This window comes from Neoarius graeffei, chromosome 27, assembly GCF_027579695.1.
Source record: "Neoarius graeffei isolate fNeoGra1 chromosome 27, fNeoGra1.pri, whole genome shotgun sequence".
In the NCBI taxonomy this organism is placed as follows: domain Eukaryota; kingdom Metazoa; phylum Chordata; class Actinopteri; order Siluriformes; family Ariidae; genus Neoarius; species Neoarius graeffei.
In genome coordinates this window covers 40,061,657-40,088,806 of record NC_083595.1, presented here as the reverse complement: position 1 = coordinate 40,088,806, position 27,150 = coordinate 40,061,657, and the positions used below count along the sequence as shown (strand labels likewise).

The 27,150-nt window shown below is 43.4% G+C and overlaps 1 protein-coding gene across 12 annotated transcripts in view; it reads right to left on the bottom strand.

Annotated features, from left to right (window-relative positions):
- Positions 1 to 22,994, bottom strand: part of tle3b (TLE family member 3, transcriptional corepressor b) — a 61,510-nt gene extending 38,516 nt beyond the window's left edge. For 11 of the 12 annotated variants that reach the window (XM_060911528.1, XM_060911529.1, XM_060911530.1 and 8 more), the window contains exons 1-5: positions 22,486 to 22,994; positions 21,855 to 21,992; positions 20,994 to 21,094; positions 20,779 to 20,842; positions 17,220 to 17,264 (exon numbers count right to left, since the gene is read on the bottom strand). In XM_060911528.1, the coding sequence (XP_060767511.1) occupies positions 17,220 to 17,264; positions 20,779 to 20,842; positions 20,994 to 21,094; positions 21,855 to 21,878 (234 nt within the window). In that variant the 5' untranslated portion in view covers positions 21,879 to 21,992; positions 22,486 to 22,994. The remainder of the gene's footprint in view (positions 1 to 17,219; positions 17,265 to 20,778; positions 20,843 to 20,993; positions 21,095 to 21,854; positions 21,993 to 22,485) is intronic. The other variant, XM_060911534.1, reaches the window with a different exon arrangement.
- Positions 22,995 to 27,150: the final 4,156 nt, after the last annotated feature.

Sequence of the window (27,150 nt, the reverse complement as noted above, 5' to 3'; positions counted from 1 at the left end):
CTCAGTGCCTCCATTCCTGAGCCGCTCTCCCATGTTGCCCCAGCAACTGAACTGGCCCTATCCAGCTCTAAGATCATTATGGAAATTGGAGCTCTGTTTGACCAGAGCAGGCAGCGAAATCATATTATGCACACAGTGGCGGGTCATTAAACCGGATTTTCAGCCTGTCCGTCAGATCAACTCAGCCAATTAATGCGGATAAACGGATCGAGGGGAAGGGAGGGGGGAGGGAAGTCTGATGGCTCTTCACTAAGGGGGTGTACAAACCAATAGGACAAGCTGGGAACACTAACAAGAGCGGATTTTTCCCCCCTATGAGCTATAACACTGGATGACTTTCACACTCACGCACGAGGGCTGACTATTGAGCAACAGCTAACGCATGGCCACGTAGCACCGTTTTTGTGTATACGCCGAAACTACGGCTAGGTGCTCCTAATTGAGGCGGATTCGTAAATCCACTCCCATCATGCACCTGGGTGCGCAAAGTTTTTCTCGTGCATTTCTTTCATACGTCAAAATTTTCTGCATGTGGAAATCATCATTCTTAGTGTAAAGTATGGTGTATCGTTCCAACCGTTATATTTATCTTTAAAATCGAAATAAACATCACAGTAAGACTTGAAACAGTCGAATGAACCCCTCGCTATAAACTATTTACGCTACGTTCACACTGCAAGGCTTAATGCTCAATTCCGATTTTTTTGTGAAATCCGATTGTTTTGTGAGGTCGTTCACATTAACAAATATATGCGACTTGTATGTGATCCTCAGTATGAACGAAAAGCGACCTAAAAGTGTTCCGCATGCGCATTGCAGGATACGACGACGTCACACGCAGTGAGCATGGCCAGTGTTTACGGAAGTAAAACCACCCGGTTGCGGTATGACCCATCCAATCTAGCTTGAATAGCTGTATCCCCCTAAATGGAAATCAGCTCCCTAACCTCTGCGTCCTTCCATTGAGAAGATTCAGAACCTTCACAGCCCGAAGCGTCCCTCGCATTGATGTCATGCGCAGGGGCGCAGATACGTTTTTTGAACTGGGGGGGACAAAAAACCGGGGGGGACAAAGCTGCCAGCAAACCAACCCCAACCCCGATATGCCTGTCAAACTTGTTGTGGGTTACCATAGCAACCAAGCTCGAGCTCGCAACCTGTGAAGTCTGCGCAGCTCAACCAACCGAATATCAGTCTTTGTTTTATGTGAGTTGTTGCAACTATGTATACACTGCCGTGCACCTCAATAAACCGAATGGTAATTAGTCTTTTGATTTTTCCGTGAGGTTTGCCTTATGCAAAGAAAGACAGCGTAGACGTTTTTCCTCCCTATAAGTGGGGGGGACCGAACGAGGTGAATTTAAATCTGGGTGGGACGAGTCCCCCCCTCTATCTGCGCCCGTGATTATGCGCCATGTTGTTGTAACTTTTTTTGAGAGACCCGCCGCCTACTTCAGCGCAGAATAGTGACGTTTGTGGCTTGTTGATGACGTGTAAGTCGGATGAATGCGACCTGGCGGTTCAGACTGAAGTCGCATATGAAAAGAGCGGATAGGAATCGGAATTAGGACCACATATCCAAACGGCCTGGTCGGATTTGAAAAAATCGGATCTGTGTCGTTCATATTGTCAATAAAAGATCGGATACAGGTCACATATGGGCGAAAAAATCGGATTTGAGTCACTTCAGCCTGCAGTGTGAACGTAGCCTTATATACAGTAGTTTTCCCACATTTTTCATCCACTTGTCATGTGATACGGTACGAAAACAACCGAGAGCAACGAATGACGAGCAATTTAATTAATTATCGCTCGTGGGATCACAATGGAAGTCTTTCAAAAATATCACAAACAACGTATGTATGTATGTTAGTATGAATAGGATCATCATTATTGTATTTCGAGTGTTATTTGGGAGCTCAAGTGCAGCACGCACACCAAACGTTTCCGAATCGAATTTACAAATTCGATACCGGAAGTGCAAACTGAGAGTTTTGTTAACTGGATTTGTAAATCAAACCCCAATCAAGAGCACAAGCAGAAATGCAGTCCCACTAGGAGTTTCTCCTTTTACACATGCACCACTGCATTAACATGATCACTTTTAATGGCACCCTTATAGCCTAGGTCACAACCGGACGTACGATTTTTTGGCCGTGCGATTTTTGGCGTTTCCCAAATCGCTGCGTTTTTGGTTTTTTTTGCTCGTGGAGAAAGACGCACGTTGGCCGTAAGTTTGTCTTGCAACCTGGAAAAAAACGTAAGCGCCCGTAGAGTTTGTTTGACATGACAAAGAACCTCTGCGGCCGGTCTGCGGCCAGTCTACGGCTCGAAAATCAGCACGTCACACGCGCGCCTTCCGTGCATTTCACGCGCGCCTTCCGTGCATTTCTTGCGTTTTTTGCACGTAGACCGGCCGCAGAAGCACGTACGGCCGGTTGTGACCGAGGCTTATCAAAACAATCCGCCATTTTTCGACTCAGTCGCTCACAGATCTGTCGAGTTTATGTGATCGCCGTGGCAACACATTTCATTAATTTCCCTGTAAAAGAGACATTTTTATACAAAACTCACTTATAATGGAAGCATAATGGTGGCTAATTCAAAACTTACACAAAAGCTTTATCTTTTTTTTTTTTGTAGGTCGCTTTCAGAGATTGCTGAAAGATTGCGCTGTACATTACACTGTAAAATCTTACAGACATGGACCTTTTTTTACTTTTTTTTTTTTACAAAGAATAATTTGTGTTTCTAGCTGTAGTCTGGCTCTAGATAGATAGCATAGGTTTTGTTTTTTGGTTTTTTTTAAACTTTCACTGCAGTGTTTGAAATTTGAATAAGACTCCATAAGAATTTTGGCAAGATGATGAAGATGGTTATTGTGAAGCATAACAGTTGTTTTGTGTTATAGTCACATTCAGACTTCCACTATAAGCAAGTTTTGAGTAAAACAGGGTCTTCGTCCCCACATGCGCGCACACACACACACACCACCACAGCGGACGACTGAAGTCCTTATCTCGGCCAACTGCTCAGACTACTGATAGATTACGATCAGGTCAAAAAAAAAAAAAAAAAGTCAGACTACTTCTTTAAATGTAACTACTTTCCATAACATTTGCATCATATCAAGGCCACTGAGGCAAATGGGAAAGATCCGTCACAAATGCTGAAGGTATCGCACTACAGTCGCTCTAAAATGTTAGAGAAAAGCTTTAATAAGCTTCTGAAAATTGAGACAGCTGGGTCAATTTCCTCCACCGTTTACTCCTACCGTACACAGCAAGGGATCAACCATCTTGTGAGGAAGCTGTAATAACCGTTCCCTTCTTGTGCTTTTCATTCTGTGTTACATGAACAGGCTGAGGAAGAACAGGCTTATGGGTAGGTGCCGAGTTCCTCATTCAGTGGCCATTTCCATTGAGGCGTGTTGAAAGCTTTTAGTGCCGCTCCGTCACGCGGTGCGATAAAAAATAGGGCTGTGAAAACAGAGCCCTTGAGCACTGAGGAGGCTTTTTGCTCGGCTTCACAATTCCAGGTGCTCAGAGCTGTCTAGCACCCCGTGAAGAGCACTCTCACTCACTCACACAAACATGCGCGCGCGCACACACACACACCCGTGTCAGGGCACACAGGGAACCATTTGCTTGTTGCTACTGGCGTTAGCTGAGTGGATGGAGACACTGATGAGGATTAAATATGGGCCACAACAACAAGGGACTGAAGCAGCACCACTCAAATGAATCAATGAAAACACACACACACACACACACACACACACACACACACACACACACACAAAGGTTTATTAAAAAAAAAGCACCATCATTAACTGATTTCGCATAAGTGTATTTAGCAACTGTAAACAATTGTGCAACTGTCACCACCCACCCACACACACACCCACACACACACACACACACACGTCTCTAATCCCCACTGGCCCGAGGCAGAAAGAGTGTATTGAGCAGTGATGTGTGTGAGTGGGGAGGAGATCACTGCTCTTCTTGGGCCATTGTTAATGTGCAGCAAATCCTGCTCTAACAGTTTATTGACGTCTGTGTTTCCCCGAGCGCTCATCTCCTAGGAGCAAGGCCAAGGGTCACAACCCCACTGGCCCAAGTCAGGGAAAAGAGAAACCAGCCAGATGCTGCTGAAATCTTACACGCACACACACACACACACACACACACACACACACACACACACACATACACATATCTCGACAGCATAAAGAAACACATTATATCAAATAAAATGGCAGAAAGGCCAGACTCATTTTAAACTCATAACAGTTTCAATCCAGATCAACACACACACACACACAATCATGAACTAGGTTCCGGTTCATGAATACACCAGAGACAAATTAAAACGTCAGTAAATTGCTGAGTCTTTTGACCAGGTTTATAAAACTGATTTAAAAAATGCACTAACCTGTTAATGACCGAAATGCTTATTTAACACGCATCAACAGTATTTCAAAGCTTTCACATATTAATAGGCCTGTAATACAGCATTAATTCTGGTTTATACTTGGTGTCTGTGACGATATACAGTATGCATGTGCGGAAACAGCGTCAGTGTGAGCGGCGTTGTTTACACGCTTGATTGTGCACCGTCAGACAGACAGTCAGAGCTGAATCATCACCTGTCTGCAAGTTTCCACGTCAAATAGTAAAATGTGTAGGTCGGCGAGGAACCATGATGAAAATTAGATCAGAAAACGTTTTCAATTTTTTAATCCGTTGCTCAGAGTACATTTTTCCTTGTTGCTTAAAGCTGTACCGCCTTTCAGATTTTTCAAGTGTAGGTCATAAAAAGAAGCTTCCCTGACAACCAATTATTTTTGTTTAGTGGACCGAAACCTACTGAATTTGAAATCACAGATTTCCAATTTTATTACTTTTTTAAAATAGAACAATTAATAAGTTTAGGGCCATGTGGTCCTAAATTCTCCGCTATTTTTTCCTGCTTCACCATGACCCAATTCCAGATACGACATCATGCATCACGTAGCGGGCTTTCCCCGTTTGCGCAAGGCATTATGGGATACAAATTTGAAACAGGAGAGGAAAATGGAGGGCGTGAGCGTGCGAATGAAACGTGAAAGACCGACTACAGTAACGGAAAGCAAGAAGAAAAGACATTGTTATAGGCGTAGGAAAGGAAATGCAGGACCAAACGAATAAGTATAGGCGGTCAGCGAGCACCTCGGTGCGATCAGCTGTTCGTTTAGCGACAGAATGATGGAACCGTCAGTACACGGTCAAAGGTAAACCTGTAGATGGCGGTAATGCAACACTGTGGATGCCAGCTGCCGTAAAACCCAAAAGAAGAAGAAAGTCAACCTGTGTATGCGCACACGGATTTCCTCTGTCTGCTTGACTGCATGAAGCGAGTGATTTCATGCACATTATTTGCTCGGGAATCCCCTCAAATTAAATAACTTCCCAGCCACAGAACAGCCTGATATTTTTTTTTTTTAGATATTGCAGAAATAAACATATGTCACAATGACCAAATTTCAGAGGGAACTAAATTTCACCAATTTTATGAAATCAAAAGGCCATACAGCTTAAATTCTAGCTTGTTTTTACATTTCTCAAGCTACCCAGTTCGATATTTCTAACATTTCACCACCAAAAATGTACAGCTCCGCCAGAGCTAAGCCTGCAAAAATAAATTGCACTCATTGCACTTAATCAACCATTCCCCCTCACTTAACTCTTTACCCCTTAAAGCAGTTGCTACAGCCACCCTTGTATATGTATATACTGTTCACCCTTCGAACATATTTACAAGAAAAAAAGTCTAAAGACAAGGTTTTGACAAGGTTTTCGACAAGGCGTCATATGTCGTCATTAAAGGAACAGTCCACCGTACTTCCATAATGAAATATGCTCTTATCTGAATTGAGACGAGCTGCTCCGTACCTCTCCGAGCTTTGCGCGACCTCCCAGTCAGTCAGACGCGCTGTCACTCTTGTTAGCAATGTAGCTAGGCTCAGTATGGCCAATGGTATTTTTTGGGGCTGTAGTTAGATGCGACCAAACTCTTCCGCGTTTTTCCTGTTTACATAGGTGTATATGACCAGCGATATGAAACAAGTTCAGTTACACAAATTGAAACGTGGCAATTTTCTATGCTATGGAAAGTCCGCACTATAATGACAGGCGTACTAACACCTTCTGCGCGCTTCGACAGCGCATTGATACGGAGCTCAGATATCAATGCGCTGCCGAAGCACGCAGAAGGTGTTAGTACGCCTGTCATTATAGTGCGGACTTTCCATAGCATAGAAAATCGCCACGTTTCAATTTGTGTAACTGAACTTGTTTCATATCGCTGGTCATATAAACCTATGTAAACAGGAAAAACGCAGAAGAGTTTGGTCGCATCTAACTACAGCCCCAAAAAATACCATTGGCTATACTGAGCCTAGCTACATTGCTAACAGGAGTGACAGCGCGTCTGACTGCGTCTGACTGACTGGGAGGTCGCGCAAAGCTCGGAGAGGTACGGAGCAGCTCGTCTCAATTCAGATAAGAGCATATTTCATTATGGAAGTACGGTGGACTGTTCCTTTAAGGGGTAAAGAGTTCAATGTAGTCTCTTAAAGGAAATGATCACTGAAAACTACCCGAATTCTAGGACAGTGTTTCTGTAATATTTTTATGTGTCTAAAGTGGAATAAACAGAGAAGATGTGTAATTTATAAGGAACTTTTTCATTCAACCGGTGCAGCCATCATGACGTCAGAGTGGCTTCCGGTGGGAGCGCGCATGTATAGTGGATAAGCATGCCATGACAATCCCTGCGGAAAAGTTGGCCAACCAGTGCCATTTTTACGACCAAATGCTGTACAATACGGCATTATTTTCACAGAACACAGTTCACAGAGATAAAACAACAATACAGTACTTAAAAAAAATAAAATTTAAATAAAAAAAGGGAGTTTGCAATGAAAATAACTGCACTAAATACGAGAAAAATCACGAGTAAAATCACCACAGGAAGCAAATGGTGGGGTCTCGCCTGGACCTGGCTTTAGCAATTTCTATGTCATCAGCCTCATTTTAACTTTTCACAGTATCCTTATAGTGGTGCAGATGAATACGGTGGCGTACACGTATTTTGACCAATGCCCTTAGCCTTAGCCACTTTTAAATGTGAAAATAATCAATATCCTTTCAGAATTACGACCTCGACTTAGTGCTACTTTGAATTACATGTCAAAGTGCTTAATTACAAGTCAATTCGTACTTTACAATTCATTTCCTTTAAACCTACACTCTTCAAACACAGTCAAAAAAAAATCCTAAATGGGTGCCTAGTTACTACATCATTGGGTATTCACAACTCAGGAACAAGTTACCTGAGATTCAGCCACAGAAAAAAAGAGTGGATCCGATAAGTGCATAACACTGGGCTTAGACCACACAAATTCAACCTGATTGATATGATTTTGCCAAGTTTCCCGCGCTGGGTCCAAATATGAATGTCAGGAATGATAAACAGGCCTTACAGTGTGACAATCAAAAAACAGCGATGTAGCGTCGGGGCGCCCCATGACAACCGGATGGAAATCTAGCGTTTGTATTTATATTTTTTCACCTGGTTTGACAACTCCTACGACATGTTCCTTGACATTCCTTCTGTAGCCATGATTAACAATTTCTTGCCCTTCCTCCCCAGTCACATGCAAGGACGTGCCTGATGATTGGTCGGTGTCAAACTTTTACTGTTACCAGTCTCTCGATCAAGACATGGGAAAAAAAATAATTATATAACTAGGATTGCCTAATCCAGGGTTCCCGCTGGCGTTCGTCATTGACGAACATATTCCATCAGTGACAAAGAGAAAATTACTGGCAGTCATGACAGTGATGAACGTATTTGTCATCATTATCATAAGTCATCTTTTCTAGAAATCCCTTTCATTGAGTGTAAACAATGAGCGCATGCTTGTGACCAATAAAAATCACGCCTACACGATGACCAAATGAGCGCCGAGCTTTTGACCAAACACAGTGCGCCTTAATCGGCCTGGTGTGGTGGTGTAATTATCTCTGTGTGAACCAAACAATGGCGCAATCTAAGGTGATGAAGTTTTTTGGGCGGGCTTCTTCAAGCACTGAAGATGATTTAAGGGCTGAAACAGCCATGGGGGAGGCACACTCAGAGCCCCGAGCACATCAGGCAGTGTCAGTCATACAGGAATCGGTTAAAAAAAAAAATGAAAAAAGAAAAGGGGAAAAAAAAGCCAAAGTCAAAGTGCTGTCAGCTAGCAAGTGACTGAAGGGAGCATGGCATGTTGAGTTCCCGTTTGTAAATCAACGGGAAAATCAGATTCCTTCACTGTTGGTTGTTCCAAGACTCTTCTCAACTCTGTTCAATTGTAAATCAAGTTTTGTGTTGAAGTAAAGGCGAAAGGGAGTCCGGACACCTCTTTTGAATAATTCCATACTAAAATAACCTGAAGTAACCTCAAACTAAAGAGGTTTATTTTAGCTTGATGGTGCACAGGCCACCCAAAATCAGGTCTTTCTTATTAGAGTCTAGAGTGGAGCCCACATTATATATGTATTGGAGAAGCCTAGCTGTATCTGTACAAATATCTGAATTGTGCCAGGTTGGTTTGTATAAACCTGTATTAAGTCCACTTTTAAAAAAAGTCAGTAACTAAAAAAAAAAAAACATATTAAGTGAAGAAAAAAAAAGAAAAATAAAATAATAAAAATAATGAAAAAAGTGAAGAATACTTCTTTGACTTGATTTTTCAAGGAAAAAAATGGAGAATATTTTTCAGAACCCGGGGGAACGCTGTTTATCTCACATGTTGACCATCGTGAAAAGGCAAAAATATTGTGTAGTCTGATCCTGGCAGAAGGAAAATTGTTGATTAACCAGAAATCTGAAAGAAGACTTTAAACGAATGAGAAAGGCATGCACACGGCCAACAAGCTTTAGGGGAAATTATATATATATATATATATATATATATATATATATATATATATATATATATATATATATATATATCAAATCAAATCAAGTTTATTTGTATAGCGCTTTTAACAATAAACATTGTCGCAAAGCAGCTTTACAGAATTTGAACGACTTAAAACATGAGCTAATTTTATCCCTAATCTATCCCCAATGAGCAAGCCTGTGGCGACGGTGGCAAGGAAAAACTCCCTCAGACGACATGAGGAAGAAACCTCGAGAGGAACCAGACTCAAAAGGGAACCCATCCTCATTTGGGCAACAACAGACAGCCTGACTATAATATTAACAGTTTTAACAGGTATAACCCTCAACTGTCCTCATGGGGGCGTCCTTCACAGGAGCGGTGCGATAAAACTCCGACCAGACACAGGGCACCAGGATGGATCAAGCAGGTCCGAGGGGCAGAAGAGGCCAGCATCTCAATCCCAGGATCAACATGCAACTCAGTGATGCACTTCGATAAAATGACTGACAAGATCTGAATAGTCGTATTGTAATAAGGTATTCTGATTGCTAAAATATCAGCACATCACTGACAGCCTTTATTTGTTTGTTTGTTTGTTTGTTTGCTAAAACTTGAGTATTTAAGCTAAGGTGAATCCTTACCTGGCCAGAGAAAAACACCTTGCCTTTTAAAATATCCTTCAACATCTTGCAGGCATTATTTAACACCAGTTGAGTCCACTGATGAAGCTCCACCAGTTAGACCACATCTCCGTACCACACTGTTTCCAAATCAGCGCAGGAAATAAGCACGCTTTCAATTGGGTAATAAACAAGGCAAAACAGTTAATGCAGTCTTCTTGTTCTCCCTCTGGAGTGCTCACTTCAGGGTGTAAACCCATTTCCACTAATGCAACACTCTGTGCCACCCACAATAACCAGCCACTTCCTCCAGTCCACAAGCTGACAGGCTGAGGAGTGTCTGCGTTAACTGAAATAGCTTATAGCTGGTCTGTACGTTGCATACGTAAGCCTATGGTGCAACCAATGCATGTGTGCACCCACAAAGACCCACATATACACACAACTAAAAGAAGACTGTCACGTTTCTCAGATAGTTTGTTTTGGCTCTCGGACAAGTCGACCATCACCTTGGCAAACAATTCCTGGAAACTTCAATAAATTATTCATTTGAACAAGTCCTCTCTCACACACACACACACACCACACACACACACACCCTCTCTCTCTCTTTCTCTCTCTCTCACACAAAACATCTTTTCTTTTTACCTTGATAGAGATTTGCTTAATGAAGCAGATGTTCTTTCTGAATTTAATGGCATGCAAAATCTTCTGCTCAAACTGGAAAATAGATTTAAAAAACAGACACTTCCTCGGTACTTGTGATGTCACAAAACAGACACAACAGCTCTGGACCAATCACCTTCATTATACAAATTGTTAGAGGGCGACATATTATGGAAACCTTTAGCTCCAGGACTTGTGTGCTAAGCTAGCCAGCTAGCTGTGGATAAAAATAGAGGTTGTTGTGCTACGTTTCAAAAAGTTTGTTTGCTGTTAAATAGGCTGTTGAACTGGCTCTTAGCTAACAAGAGCTAGTCATTTAATATGGCAGAGAAACAAAGGGGGTGTATGTATATTCATAGATCCCGACATTTTTAATAAGGGTAAAAGTGTACAGGCCATTAATAAGCACCGTTTTAGTAGTTTCGTGAACATTAAAAACAAACAATTTATCATTTTCGACTGCTTTCCATGACATAAATTACTGGTTAGGGGTATTTTCAGGATATACTTAGTGAGAATGAAAACAAGAAAAGAGACAAAGAGAGCGAAGAGGCTTTGTGGCAAGAAGCAGCAGGGTGCTGCTGTAACGAAGCAGCCCAATGAGGCACGATAATTAAAGTTTCTTACTGACACTCAGACCAATACAATCCTCCTTAATGATGCCCTGCTACTCACTCGGCCATTTTACCTTGCCTGAGGCTATAACGAATAACCAGACCAGACTGAAAAGACCATCCACATGCTCACAAATCAAACTTAACAGAACATGCATATCAAATTTCTGCCTGAATTTTCTTTTCATTAGCACAGTAGAAGAGCAGCAAAGCCACACCCATGCACACAGGGTGTTGGTCTACTTGCGCTGGACTTTATTGATTAAAAAATAAAATTGATAAACCTCTTTATTTTCATCCCTCTCAGCTGGACAGAAGAGCTTAACGGACATTGTTCATGCCATCTACCCCACACACACACACACACACACACACACGACTGATGACTAGTCGTTGCTGTTCCACATCTTTAACTGAGAACATTAACCTTGTGCAGCCTTGGATTGAGAGTGATAAAGCCCTTACTAACAACTGAGCTCCTACATCTCATTACTCAGCAGTGTGAGAGAGAAAGAGAACAAGAAATGTCCCTTAGGATTTCCCCATATATTTAATCCAGGTGAACTGTAATGCATATCCTGATATCTAACACTTAAGCACTCAGTCTGAATAATCCTTATAGTTTGCTCAAAACCACACTGCTTTCTCCAGCTCCTTCTCCTTTTCATGCCAGAACACAGATCATTCACGCCGTATAAAAGCATGTGCAGCACACAATATGCCTCCCGGTGTGTCAGTCCTGTGATACTCAATATATAAAGTGAGAGAGAGCCATGTTTTGATTAATTTAGTTCAGCCTTTTATTTTCATGAAAAAGCTACATTATGGTATTGAGATATTAAAATGGATTTACAGTTACTCCAAAATATTTAAATAGTCTGAGTAAATGATCAGGAAAAAAAGGCCTTCTTCAGATCAGTCGCTCAGTTACTGTAATAGCATTTTTGTTTCTTACTAACTCACAAAGTAAGCACCATATCTCCCCTCAGGTAGCACCATAACCTTTTTACCTCAGGTCTCCCAGTTAGCATCTATAACCTTTTTCTTTTTTTAATCTCAGGTACCACCATAGCCTTTTTACCTCAGGTCCCTCAGTTAGCATATAACACCTTTTTCTTTTCTTTTTTTTTTTTAAATCTCAGGTAGCATCTATAGCCTTTTTACCCCAGGTCCCTCAGTTAGCACCATAGCCTTTTGACCCCAGGTCCCTCAGTTAGCATATATTGCCTTTTTCTTTTTACCTCAAGTAGCACCATCACCTTTTTACCCCAGGTCCCTCAGTTAGCACCATAGCCTTTTTACCCTAGGTCCCTCAGTTAGCATATATCATCTTTTTCTTTTTACCTCAGGTAGCACCATAGCCTTTTTCTTTTTACCTCAGGTAGCACCATAGCCTTTTTAACCCAGGTCCCTCAGTTAGCAGCTATAGCCTTTTTCTTTTATTTTTCATCTCAGGTAGCATCTATAGCCTTTTTACCCCAGATCCCTCAGGTAGCACCATAGCCTTTTTACCCCAGGTCCCTCAGTTAGCATATATCGCCTTTTTCTTTTTACCTCAGGTAGCACCATAGCCTTTTTAACCCAGGTCCCTCAGTTAGCAGCTATAGCCTTTTTCTTTTTTTTTCATCTCAGGTAGCATCTATAGCCTTTTTACCCCAGATCCCTCAGGTAGCACCATAGCCTTTTTACCCCAGGTCCCTCAGTTAGCATACATCGCCTTTTTCTTTTTACCTCAGGTAGCACCATAGCCTTTTTAACCCAGGTCCTTCAGTTAGCATCTATAGCCTTTTTACCTCAGGTAGCATCATAGCCTTTTTCTTTTTACCTCAGGTAGCACCATCACCTTTTTACCCCGGGTCCCTCAGTTAGCATATATCGCCTTTTTCTTTTTACCTCAGGTAGCACCATAGCCTTTTTACCCTAGGTCCCTCAGTTAGCATATATCATCTTTTTCTTTTTACCTCAGGTAGCACCATAGCCTTTTTCTTTTTACCTCAGGTAGCACCATAGCCTTTTTACCCCAGGTCCCTCAGTTAGCAGCTATAGCCTTTTTCTTTTTACCTCAGGTAGCACCATCGCCTTTTTACCCCAGGTCCCTCACTTAGCATACATCGCCTTTTTCTTTTTACCTCAGGTAGCACCATAGCCTCTCTTTTTACCTCAGGCAGCACCATCGCCTTTTTACCTCAGGTCCCTCGGTTAGCATCTATAGCCTTTTTCTTTTTCATCTCAGGTAGCACCATAGCCTTTTTACCCCAGGTCCCTCAGTTAGCATACATCGCCTTTTTTTTTTTACCTCAGGTAGCACCATAGCCTTTTTAACCCAGGTCCTTCAGTTAGCATCTATAGCCTTTTTACCTCAGGTAGCATCATAGCCTTTTTCTTTTTACCTCAGGTAGCACGATCACCTTTTTACCCCAGGTCCCTCAGTTAGCACCATAGCCTTTTTACCCTAGGTCCCTCAGTTAGCATATATCACCTTTTTCTTTTTACCTCAGGTAGCACCATAGCCTCTCTTTTTACCTCAGGTAGCACCATTGCCTTTTTACCTCAGGTCCCTTGGTTAGCATCTATAGCCTTTTTTTTTTTCATCTCAGGTAGCATCTATAGCCTTTTTACCCCAGGTCCCTCAGGTAGCACCATAGCCTTTTTTCTTTTTACCTCAGGTAGCACCATAGCCTTTTTACCCCAGGTCCCTCAGTTAGCGTATATCGCCTTTTTCTTTTTACCTCAGGTAGCACCATAGCCTTTTTACCAGGGCTTAATTTGAGCCGGAACAAGACGGAACAAGATCCGGAACTTCCTTCGTCGGATCCGGCAGCTATTTTCATTTCATTCGGTGTTCCGGCAGCTATTTAAATGGATCAGATCACCTCCGTGACCATCACAAAGGGAAAAAAAATCAAACAATAAATTAAATAAATAAGTAAATAAAATTTGTTTAGTGTTCGGTTTTGATTTTTATATCTGTTGTTGATTTCTCTCCTATGACATCCACAAAATCTATACGGAAGAGGGAGGGGGGTGTATACTTCCGCTCAATAGAACACCGGGTTTTTTGTAGCCGTTAGCTTGCGCTGTGGAAAAAATGGCAAAAAAAAAACAAGAAAGCTTACTAAAATTTTTCAAAGTCCCAGGACAGCCGGATCCTAAACGACCTAAAATGGACGACGTTGGACACGGTGACACTGCACCAGCTGCAAGTGTACCAGTCTCCAACTTGTTTTGTAAACCCTTTATTTCTTAACTATTACTTGAATTGATTGCACTTATGTTTGCTGGCACTGCTTTTAAACTTGAAATATGCTTGAAATCCTAGGCTATGCTTTTAAATACCCTACTTAAATCCTTAAAATGAGTCATTTAACTCATGTCTTGTGTGATCTGATCTCCAATGGTAAAATAAACCGGTTGTGATATGAGTACAGTCTGTTATTTTAGAAGATAAATTTAATATATAAGGCTCTCACGAAAATGTATTTGAAAATATGTGGCTTTCATGGCTCTCTCAGCCAAAAAGGTTCCCAACCCCTGCCTTAACATATGTGTGGAGAGCAAGAGTGAACTTGAGTGCCTGTTTGGAGAACATTCTGAGCGTTGTCCATTGTTGTCCAGGATTTGATAACTGGTGCTGTTGCAATACATGTCATGCAATAGGCGTGTGTGCGTAAAGTTATAGTAAACCGCCCCCTGCCTTTTTTTTTTTTTGAGTCGCCGGACCCACCCACCTCCTGCGTTCCGGGACCTCCCACTTCACAAATTAAGCACTGCTTTTTACCCCAGGTCCCTCAGTTAGCATACATTGCCTTTTTCTTTTTACCTCAGGTAGCACCATAGCCTTTTTAACCCAGGTCCTTCAGTTAGCATCTATAGCCTTTTTACCTCAGGTAGCATCATAGCCTTTTTCTTTTTACCTCAGGTAGCACCATCGCCTTTTTACCCCAGGTCCCTCAGTTAGCAGCTATAGCCTTTTGCTTTTTACCTCAGGTAGCACCATCGCCTTTTTACCCCACGTCCCTCATTTAGCATACATTGCCTTTTTCTTTTTACCTCAGGTAGCACTATAGCCTTTTTCTTTTTACCTCAGGTAGCACCATCGCCTTTCTACCCCAGGTCCCTCAGTTAGCAGCTATAGCCTTTTGCTTTTTACCTCAGGTAGCACCATCGCCTTTTTACCCCACGTCCCTCATTTAGCATACATTGCCTTTTTCTTTTTACCTCAGGTAGCACTATAGCCTTTTTCTTTTTACCTCAGGTAGCACCATCGCCTTTCTACCCCAGGTCCCTCAGTTAGCAGCTATAGCCTTTTGCTTTTTACCTCAGGTAGCACCATCGCCTTTTTACCCCACGTCCCTCATTTAGCATACATTGCCTTTTTCTTTTTACCTCAGGTAGCACTATAGCCTTTTTCTTTTTACCTCAGGTAGCACCATCGCCTTTCTACCCCAGGTCCCTCAGTTAGCAGCTATAGCCTTTTGCTTTTTACCTCAGGTAGCACCATCGCCTTTTTACCCCACGTCCCTCATTTAGCATACATTGCCTTTTTCTTTTTACCTCAGGTAGCACTATAGCCTTTTTCTTTTTACCTCAGGTAGCACCATCGCCTTTCTACCCCAGGTCCCTCAGTTAGCAGCTATAGCCTTTTGCTTTTTACCTCAGGTAGCACCATCGCCTTTTTACCCCACGTCCCTCATTTAGCATACATTGCCTTTTTCTTTTTACCTCAGGTAGCACTATAGCCTTTTTCTTTTTACCTCAGGTAGCACCATCGCCTTTCTACCCCAGGTCCCTCAGTTAGCAGCTATAGCCTTTTGCTTTTTACTTCAGGTAGCACTATAGCCGTTTTCTTTTTACCTCAGGTAGCACCATTGCCTTTTTACCCCAGGTCCCGCCTTTTGCTTTTTACCTCAGGTAGCACCATCGCCTTTTTACCCCAGGTCCCTCATTTAGCATACATCGCCTTTTTCTTTTTACCTCAGGTAGCACCATTGCCTTTTTACCCCAGGTCCCTCAGTTAGCAGCTATAGCCTTTTGCTTTTTACCTCAGGTAGCACCATCGCCTTTTTATTTTAACCCCAGGTCCCTCAGTTAGCATTATGACTTTTTTTTTTTTACCTCAGGTCCCTCAGGTAGCAAGCACCATAGCTGTTTCTTTTATCTCAGCTTGCACCACAGCCTTCACTAATCAAACATCTATAGAACAAACCATCCCGAAATCCAAATAAAAATAAACACACAAATAGATCAATAAATAAAGCTGAAAATAGAGAAACAGATTTCATGGGACCCTAGCTTTAGTGTGCAAAACAGTGAAATAACTTTAGCAACTCTGCATTCATTTGAGATCTGATTCCTTTCTTAAATACATGCGTGACACTTTCTAAACGCTGCTGAAAAGTCACACTTAACTCTAATCTGTGGAAATCTCTCCAAAGTAACACTTCCCTTTTATCACCCAACACGCCTTCTCACACAAAGTGTTTATCCATCACTGGTAATTCTTCACATGCGCTACATAATTTAACCCATCTAAACCTCAGCTTCAGTCTGCACACAAACATTGCAACGCTCATCTGCAGTTACACTACGGCTACGTTTACATTAGACCGTATCTGTCTCGTTTTCTTCGCGGATGCACTGTCCGTTTACATTAAACCACCTAGAAAAGCTGGGAAACGGGAATCCGCCAGCGTCCACGTATTCAATCTAGATCGTATCTGGTCCGGTGCTGTGTAAACATTGAGATACGCGAATACGCTGTGCTGAGCTCTAGCTGGCGTCCTCATTGGACAACGTCACTGTGACATCCACCTTCCTGATTCGCTGGCGTTGGTCATGTGACGCGACTGCTGAAAAACGGCGCGGACTTCCGCCTTGTATCACCTTTCATTAAAGAGTATAAAAGTATGAAAATACTGCAAATACTGATGCAAATACTGCCCATTGTGTAGTTATGATTGTCTTTAGGCTTGCCATCCTTCCACTTGCAAGTAGTAAGTGATATGCGCTGGGATCACACACACAGCGGCTCAGTCCCGAATCGTGGCTTGTGCACTTCACTCGCGCGCTGTGTGAGCTGCGCAGGGCCGGAGTGCGCACCCTCCAGAGGGCACTCGCTGTTCAGGGTGGAGTGATTTGGAGCGCAGGATGCCTGCGGAGCCGAGCGTATCCGTGTATTGGTGTTGCTGTGTGCACGGCTAACGGTTTTAGTGTAAACGCGAATCGTTTTAAGAACGTTAATCTGATGATCTGCTGATTCGACGTAATGTAAACGTAGCCTACAAGTGTTAAATGTTCGACGAATGAATTTTGAAACGATTGTAGCTGGAATGGGTCACGTACCTGTTTGTGCATTTCGATGTTGAGTCCATAGGACATCTCATAGTACTGCAAGAGAAGAAATGGATAAGAATAAGCAAACAAAAACATGCACTATAGACACCCCTTATCTAAATCTAATAATTGAGACAGGAATGCAAAGAGGATCTGGAACACAATAGACAGAAATACTTCAACAGTGCACCGTATAACCCCAAAGGCTGTTGCTGTATTGCAATAAATGTATCGACCGCCTTAAGGAAGAATGGGGGGGAGTGCTTAAGTTTCTTTTACTGCTAACAGATGAATCATTGTGGCACGTACACACACATTATTTGGAATAACTAAGGGGATGATCATGACGTGAGTTATTGCCCATTCTTGTTTTTTAAACGATAATACAGGCTGGATATGTGGTAGTAAAAAAGGAAACGGTACCTTCTTTTTGACAAAGATATAACACATTGCTAATATATCAGCCCGTCAGCAACTTCTAGCCAATCAGGAAGTACAACGATATGGGTCTCCAACTGGTAATTGTTCATGAAAGTCACCTAGAACGTCCTAAACGCTCCTGACTTTTTTGCATTTCAAATGGTGTATTTTGTGTACCTTTAGTGTGCTGGCACTGAGGAGTACAGCGAGTTGTAGTGTATAATTAGTTTCTGGCTGATATCCTAAAACCAGTGAAAAATGAAGTGTCAAGTTTGACGTTTAATTCCATTAATATCCTGCAAACGTCAGGTTCTACATACTCGAGCATATTTACAGTATAGAATATAGAGCTCCATTTAAAAAACAGCCACGGGTCATAACACACACACACACTACTGTTTACTGTTCAGATACAGACAGTCAATTTTGCTATGAGTCAGAGTTCTCACACAAGGCTAATGGTTTCATCAACGAGTCACACTTTGTCCACACCTCCCCTCAAGGTGACCGCACTGCAATCTGATCTGGCACCACGTGAGCCTTTCAGTCTCATCTGTTCTCAAGCACAGCTACTTTGACCAACCAGTGGGTGCTTTTCATCAGCCTACTGGTATTTAAACCTGAACAAGAATGTTCCAGAGGATTCAGAGATACACATCAGGTTAGATCCACTTTGCTCTATGCCTTTACTAATGCACATTGTTAGAATACAGAAACTACTTTTTTTGTTTTGTTCCCATTTCATTTCCATTTACTCATTTGGCTGATATTCTTAACCAAAGTGACATACAAATGAGGCCAGAACAGAAGTCAGCTTAAACCCAAGCAGGTGAGGGTTACTGGTTTTGCTCAAGGACTAAAGAAGTGCTGGGATTTGATCTCATGACCATCAGGTTACAAGTACACAGCCTTTACCTTGGAGCCTCCACATGTAGAAAGTATTAGTCATTAACTACATGTGTCCTTTGAAAAAATAAATAAATAAATAAATAAATAAGTGTAAAATTAACTGCATTCTAATTGTCCTGTTTAATCGATATTTGCTGCCCTCTATTAATCACATACTCAACTGCAACAGTGGTGAGCTTCGCTAAAGTTAGCCAATTAGTGCGTTTTTACTGCCTTCCATCACGAGCTCCCAATTCAAACCATTTAACTATAGCGTCGTCAGACAGTGAAACCAATTTATGTATACAGTTTATTAATCTCATCTCATTATCTCTAGCCGCTTTATCCTGTCCTACAGGGTCGCAGGCGAGCTGGAGCCTATCCTAGCTGACTCCGGGAGAAAGGCAGGGTACACCCTGGACAAGTCGCCAGGTCATCACAGGGCTGACACATAGACACAGACAACCATTCACACTCACATTCACACCTACGGTCAATTTAGAGTCACCAGTTAACCTAACCTGCATGTCTTTGGACTGTGGGGGAAACCGGAGCACCCGGAGGAAACTCACGCGGACATGGGGCCACGAGGCTCGAACCCTGACCTTCTTGCTGTGAGGCGACAGCGCTAACCACTACAGCACCGTGCCGCCCTGTTTAAAACATAACCTAGTCTTAATTTAAAGGATTTTTTTTTTTACGTTTGAAAAAATATCGGCTTATAACGTAAAGTGTTCAATAAAACGCCCTTTTCGGTTCCTGATCAATAATTGCAAATTCATAATTGTTTTTTTGAATTCACAACCGTATGACATTATAATTATCACAGCAGCCTTTGAGAGATCACAGTCATATACACTGCATGCTAGACGAGTATGAAAGTGTATGCAACACCTGTCAAACAGACACTTAGGTCTGTTCAAAGACAAACTCAACACTCATTAACCTTACTCTACATTTATTCACTTTCAAAGGCTTAGGACTAGCTTTTTTTTTTCTTCCAATCACCATTTCTTTTCCATTCCCACTTCTGTACAACAAAGATTATTATATCCACTGACATGTTGTAGAACATGCAACCCTCAGTTATCTAATCTGTACGACAGAAGGATGACCATCACCCCCAATTGCTAACATCAGCTGATTTTCTGAACATCAGGAAAAAGCCCTCCTCCCTCTCCCACTGTTTGCTTCACCTTGTTTATCTAGTGCTGCCCTTTATCACATTCACCTCGCATTCCTACGAAAAATAATATTTAACAAAAGTACCGGTATGTCAAGTCAATCCCTGCATGGCCAAATAAGATAAGAGGGGCTGGTTAACACTGTCCAACATAGTGTCTCTCTTACATCACCGACTGCAGGAACTGCTTTTCCTCTTGCTGCTCCCGAGTTTCCAGAAACAAGCGAGAGAACCCAAACAAGGGTGAACAGTGAGCCGGTAATGAATCGATCGGGATGAAACAGCACTGCAGGGTGGGTTTAGGTTTGCTGGCATTTTAGTGGCCGTGTTATATTTGAAAAACCTGTAATTGTCCGTCTGTTTAAGAATCTGTGCCCTTTTTTTTTTTTTAATCCAAATTTCTAGCAGTGTAATTACAGAAGGGGTGGTACCATCAACTGTACATGTTTTGTAACTTCTATACTTAGGGAAAGTGCATGTAGTGTACCTTTAATTAGCTTTTAAAGTCCAATTATATACCTTAAATTATACTTCTGTGTCAAATATACATACTAAAATAAAGGTACATAATATGTCAGCTTGATGGTACCACCCTAACATCTAGAAAAAGTACCGTTTGTTAGCTTCTTTTCTGAGAGCGAGTCTGCCACTTTCTTAATACCGTTTTAAATACTGTTTATGTGCGTTAAACACTTGAGATGCCACCCACATTTCGCCTGATCCAGTCAAGCCACATGTACATAAATTAACTTCGACTGTAAACGGCTGGAATTTAAACTTTGCTAGACAACACACCGGTCTATAAGGCATACCATGTATAATGGAAAATTACAGACAGGCAGAAACAAACATACAATCTGACCTGTTGTGTTTGCAATTCAGAAAATGACGAGTTACATGAATTACACCCCATTCCAAACACTGAACCTATTACCATTTCACAATACACACACGCCTCTAATCACAGCTATCACTGCAAACACTATCAGTCTGGTAAATCATGTGTAGCTCTGAAGTTGGGGGGGGGGGGGGGGGGGGGGGACGACAACAAAAAAAAAACCACATGTTGGCTCTTACCATGACATAGTGACGCTGCATCTCCGTCTTCTCGTTGGCCAGTTTGTCATACTCCACCTTCAGGCTAAAACAAAGCAAAGGAAGAACACAAAAAACAAGCACTTAACGCAGGAGACGTGTAAAAGCATAACGTGTCTACGGCTGTCATTAACCCAGACACAGTCTGTTTATTATCACAATAAACACGCAATAATTTATAATGATCAGTGTTTTACCTGTGATACTGGGCTTGCAGGAACTGAAACTCGTCTTTGATCCGGTCACACGATTCTGCCACTGTGAATTTGAACCCGGGCTGCCCGGGCTGATGAGGCGCCTGCAAACAGCAAGATCATTTTCGCTCATACAATCTGTCACAGAGTTGGAGCGATACTTCCAGGCTGCACCCTGCCACCATTACCAAAACAATCACACCAATCTTTGCCATTAGGCTCCTTGTGCAGTGTTTCAGACACACAGAGTAATGTGACTCATGGAAATAACCGCCGCTGGTGTCAATAACACATTTCATGCTTCCTGATTCTCGGGGAAATTATATTTCATCTGCGGGCTGAGTCGTGGTCTGTCAAAGCCGCCCATGCATTCGTTCCCCTGGAGCTTGGCCTGCTGGTCGTTTTTCGTGCTGGTGGGAATAGCTGCCATCACTCAACAGCGTTCTCTGTCACACAGACGGGTCACTGCGTCTAAACGGCCTCGGAGAAAAACTGTAACCTGATTTCCCCCCCCCCCTCGCTCTCTCTCTCTCCTTCACACCCTCTTTCACAGCTTCCCTGCCTGGTCTCTTGTCTCAGACCTTCACCAGCTCGGCACAGAGACACCATAACCTCTCATTGTGTGATCTCGAGTTGCGTGTTTTGTGTTTTTGTGTTTTTTTTTTTTTTCCGCACATAATCAGGCAATTGGGGTGCACTCGGGCGCAAACAAGAAGGGCCCCTTTGTTTATTCTGGCTGTGAAGAACAGATATAAAGAGGCACTTTGTGCTCAGGGGAGCTTTACACAAACCCTGCACAACAAAGTGCACATCACTGAATGGTGGAAAAAAAGGAAAATGAGTCATTTTAGAGCCATTACTTACCGGATGCCGGCCCTGTGGATACATCTTGCGTGTATCCCTGTGTGATCCGGAGGGAATGTAGACCTTGTGCAGATCTGAGCAGGTGGAGAAGATCCTTCTCGGTATCAGAAGTGTCTTTAATTCCTCTCTCGCTGTCGACTTGATCACGAAGAGAAACAGAAAACACAGAGTTGGCTGGGATTGCAGCAGCAGCAGTGTTAGCCTAATGTATAGTTTGATTAGTGAAGGGGAAGGAAGGAAGGAAGCTCCAAGCTCCAGATCTCTAACAAGATCTCTGGTCGGTCCGTTGGGGTTTCTTATGACTTCTGCTGCCTTGTTTTTATGGTTAGTCGGCTTTGTTTTCACTCTCACATCCTTCTGATAATAATAACACATGTAATAACACATGACTAGTCATACTGTAACCTAATCTTATAGGAATAAATCACTGATTTACATGCGAGCTCTAATGAAAGCTGGTTGTCTACAGAAAACACACACACACACACATACACACACACACACACAAGAGGGAAATGGAGTGTATAGTGTGTATCAGTGGTGTAACGAGGCTGGAAAGAACTGACAGCTCTGAACTCGCTACAGAAAAGAAAAAAAAACAGGAATCCTTCTTTTATCATATCCTTTATACCTTTTTGTCTCCACTAGATCCGTGCACAAGAAAGTCCCAGCAGTGAAGAGGAACCCGTCCAGAACCAGAACACAGGAGGAAATCACTCTCCAGGCGCGCGCGCGCCGCTCACTCCACTCCACTCCACTCCGCTCCACTTCAAACGTCGAAGCTAGAGATCAAAGAGTCGAGTTGTTTCTTCTCGCGCGCTGACAAATAACATCAAACAAGCACGATCCAAACCGTCGATCAGAACTCCAAATCCGACATTCGGGTCTTTTTAACAGGTTTTCAACGAACCAAATGATAATAATCACAATAATAATAATAATAATAATAATAATAATAACTAAAAAAAAACAAAAAGTTGTTGACACCGGAAGGCGCGCGCAGCTATCCTTTTATACTACGGCTCGGTTCCGCTCCGCATCCGTACCCGCACCACTCAGTCCGCCGTACCACACACGCACACACACACACATATACACACACACACACCATAGCACAGCACAGACTGCACTGCCCACTGACACAACGATTCAACTGCCGCGAGAAAGACGCCGACACGGCCAATCAGATCTCAGCAAGGAGTTTATCCACACGCACCAATCACAGCCCAGAGTGCCCACGTGGGCCACGCCGCCGCCTTGTACACTGATTGGACTGTAAACATCTGACCTCATTCATGTTCGCCATCTTGGATCTAAACGTGCTTCTTTCTCCCTCCTCCTTCAGACAAACAGCCTACACGAGATAGGATTGTTCGAAATCTTAACCACGGAAGCTGAAATCTCGGAAATGCGTGAAGAAATTAATAAAAAGAAAGAAGTGATCGGTGAAATCATACAAGAAGAAGAGGCAGAGATGTTTATTATAGCGCACGCACACACACAAATAACATGATGCTTGGTGTAAACATAATAAATACTTCTTCGAAGGTTTACACCAATTAAGAGAAAAAAAATATCAACCTCGATCGCTTGATTCATGCTGTCAGAACAACAACAACAGCCCAAACCCAACATGTCTGCGCCCGAGCAAATCAACCTATCACGAGTTCGCCCGCCCCACGTGGGTTCATCGCAACGTCACACCGCTTCCAACCAATAAGATCACGAGCCATTTCCGAGCCCGTACCGGATTGGTGCAAAGCTGTAAAGCTTGTCAGGCCGGCCACAGTGTTGTCAATCAAGCCCACGAGGGGCAGAGCGCTGACAAATGCCTGCGCCTGCACTCAGCCTCTCAGCCTCCCGCCTGCGAATAGCGCTCGGAATGGCTGCTTAATTAGCTTCGAATGGCTTTTCCTTCCAGCTCAAACAATCTGTCACTACCATGTGTTAAAAAAAAGAGCTTTGCGTAAAACAAAAGAGGGAAAAGCTAGCAGGGGTTAAATATCAGTTTGATTTTTTTTTTTTTTAACCACGTCTACATTTATATTACTGCTAAACAAAGCGTTTACTCCACTCAGACACTGGTCCATCCGTTTCAGCCAAAAATAAAAACAGCAGTTTCACCTCATTAATGTACCAGGGCTTATTAAGAAGAAGAAGAACTTGTATTCATCACACACTCTGCATTTAACATGGGGCGGCACGGTGGTGTAGTGGTTAGCGCTGTCGCCTCACAGCAAGAAGGTCCGGGTTCGAGCCCAGCGGCCGGCGAAGGCCTTTCTGTGTGGAGTTTGCATGTTCTCCCCGTGTCCGCGTGGGTTTCCTCCGGGTGCTCCGGTTTCCCCAACAGTACAAAGACATGCGGGTTAGGTTAACTGGTGACTCTAAATTGACCATAGGTGTGAATGTGAGTGTGAATGGTTGTCTGTGTCTATGGTGTAGGCTCCAGCTTGCCTGCGACCCTGTAGAACAGGATAAAGCGGCTAGAGATAATGAGATGAGATGATTAAACAGCAGTTTCACCTCATTAATGTACCAGGGCTTATTAAGAAGAAGAAGAACTTGTATTCATCACACACTCTGCATTTAACACCGGGCGGCACGGTGGTGTAGTGGTTAGTGCTGTCGCCTCACAGCAAGAAGGTCCGGGTTCGAGCCCAGTGGCCGGCAAAGGCCTTTCTGTGTGAATTTTGCATGTTCTCCCCGTGTCCGCATGGGTTTCCTCCGGGTGCTCCGGTTTCCCCAACAGTACAAAGACATGCGGGCTAGGTTAACTGGTGACTCTAAATTGACCGTAGGTGTGAATGTGAGTGTGAATGGTTGTCTGTGTCTATGGGATAGGCTCCAGCTTGCCTGCGACCCTGGAGAACAGGATAAAGCGGCTAGAGATAAGGAGATAAGATGAGGAAATAGCAGTTTCACCTCATTAATGTACCAGGGCTTATTAAGAAGAAGAAGAACTTGTATTCATCACACACTCTGCATTTAACACCGGGCGGCATGGTGGTGTAGTGGTTAGCGCTGTCGCCTCACAGCAAGAAGGTCCTGGGTTCGAGGGCCTTTCTGTGTGGAGTTTGCATATTCTCCCCATGTCTGCGTGGGTTTCCTTCGGGTGCTCCGGTTTCCCCCACAGTACAAAGACATGCGGGTTAGGTTAACTGGTGACTCTAAATTGACCGTAGGTGTGAATGTGAGTGTGAATGGTTGTCTGTGTCTATGGGATAGGCTCCAGCTTGCCTGCGACCCTGGAGAACAGGATAAAGCGGCTAGAGATAAGGAGATAAGATGAGGAAATAGCAGTTTCACCTCATTAATGTACCAGGGCTTATTAAGAAGAAGAAGAACTTGTATTCATCACACACTCTGCATTTAACACCGGGCAGCACGGTGGTGTAGTGGTTAGCGCTGTCGCCTCACAGCAAGAAGGTCCTGGGTTCGAGGGCCTTTCTGTGTGGAGTTTGCATGTTCTCCCCGTGTCTGCGTGGGTTTCCTCCGGGTGCTCTGGTCTTCTCCCACAGTACAAAGACATACAGTTAGGTTAACATGGGGCGGCCTTGGGCTGAAGTGCTCTTGAGCAAGGTACTTAACCCCTGACTGCTCCCCGGGCGCTGTAGTGTGGCTGCCCACTACTCTGGGTGTGTGTGTTCACTGCTTCAGATGGGTTAAATGCAGAGGATGAAGTGTGCATGTGACAAATAAAGGTTTCTTCTTCTTCTTAACCCATCTGAAGCACACATGAGTAATGAGCACACACACACATACCCAGAGTGGTGGGTAGTCATGCTAACAGCGCCCGGGGAGCAGTTGGGAGTTAGGTGCCTCGCTCAAGGGGACCTCAGCCCAAGGCTGTCTCATATTAACCTAACTGCATGTCTTTGAACTGTGAGGGAAACCCACGCAGAAAACATGCAAACTCCAGGCAGAAAGGCCCCCGGCGGTCGCGAACCCAGAACCTTTTTGCTGTGAGGCGACCGCGCTAACCATTTACACCACTGTGCTGCCTTACTGCACACATTTATTCATTTTCATCTTCAGTATGAATAGCCTGAAGGTTCAAGAAGCAGCCTTAGGCCCAAAGGGTTGCTGGTTTGATTCCCAGGAAAAATGTGAGCGGAGTTGCATGAATGAGGGGTGATGTAGTGTTTATTAGCAAGAAGGTTCTGGGTTCGAGCCCAGTGGCCGACGGGAGCCTTTCTGTGTGGAGTTTGCATGTTCTCGCTTTGTCCGCATGGGTTTCCTCCAGGTGCTCCAGGTTCCCCGACAGTCCAAAGACATGCAGGTTAGGTTAATTGGTGGCTCTAAATTGACCGTAGGTGTGAATGTGAGTGTGAATGGTTGTCTGTGTCTATGTGTCAGCCCTGTGATGACCTGGCGACTTGTTCAAGGTGTACCCCGCTTCTTGCCCATAGTCAGCTGAGATAGGCTCCAGCTTGCCTGCGACCCTGTAGAACAGGATAAATGGCTACAGATAATGGATGGATGGATCTTCAGTATGAATGGCCTGAAGGTTCAAGAAGCAGCCTTAGGCCCAAAGTGTTGCTGGTTTGGTTCCCGGGAGCGGCAGAAAAATGTGAGGGGAGTTGAGTGAATGAGGGGTGGTGTAGTGGTTATTAGCAAGAAGGTTCTGGGTTTGAGCCCAGTGACCGATGGGGGCCTTTCTGTATGGAGTTTGCATGTTCTCCCTGTGTCTATATGGGTTTCCCCCACAGTTCAAAGACACGCGGTTAGGTTAACATAGGGTGACCTTGGGCTGAAGGTTGGGCTGAAGTGCCCTTGAGCAAGACACCTAACCCTCAACTGCTCCCCAGGTGCTGTAGCATAGCTGCCGTGTGTCTGCTCATTACTCACTTGTGTGTGTTCATTGCTTCAGATGGGTTAAACACAGAGGAGGAATTCATCGTGCTTGAGTGTCCATATGATAAATAAAGTCTTCTTCTTCTTCAGTAAGATCTTTATCCTGTTCAGGGTCGCACTGGATCTGAAATCCCCCCTCCCATCCCCAAGGAATACTACTACCCCTTTTCCACCAAGGCAGTTCGAGAGCTGGTTTGAAGCCGGTGTCTAATCTCAACAATCTCAAACCAGTTCCTCGCATTTCGACCACACTAAACTGAAACTTTGTGAGCTCCATTTTTAAAGGGGGTATGTATGCATAATCCAGAGAGACACCTAGAATGAGACACCACATATTCAGTTACGTATTCACACTTTACAAGCACTTTAGAGCATCAGATTGGACATGTTTTTGGGAGGTGGAAGGAAACCAGAGAACCCAGGTGAAAACATGCAGTAATCC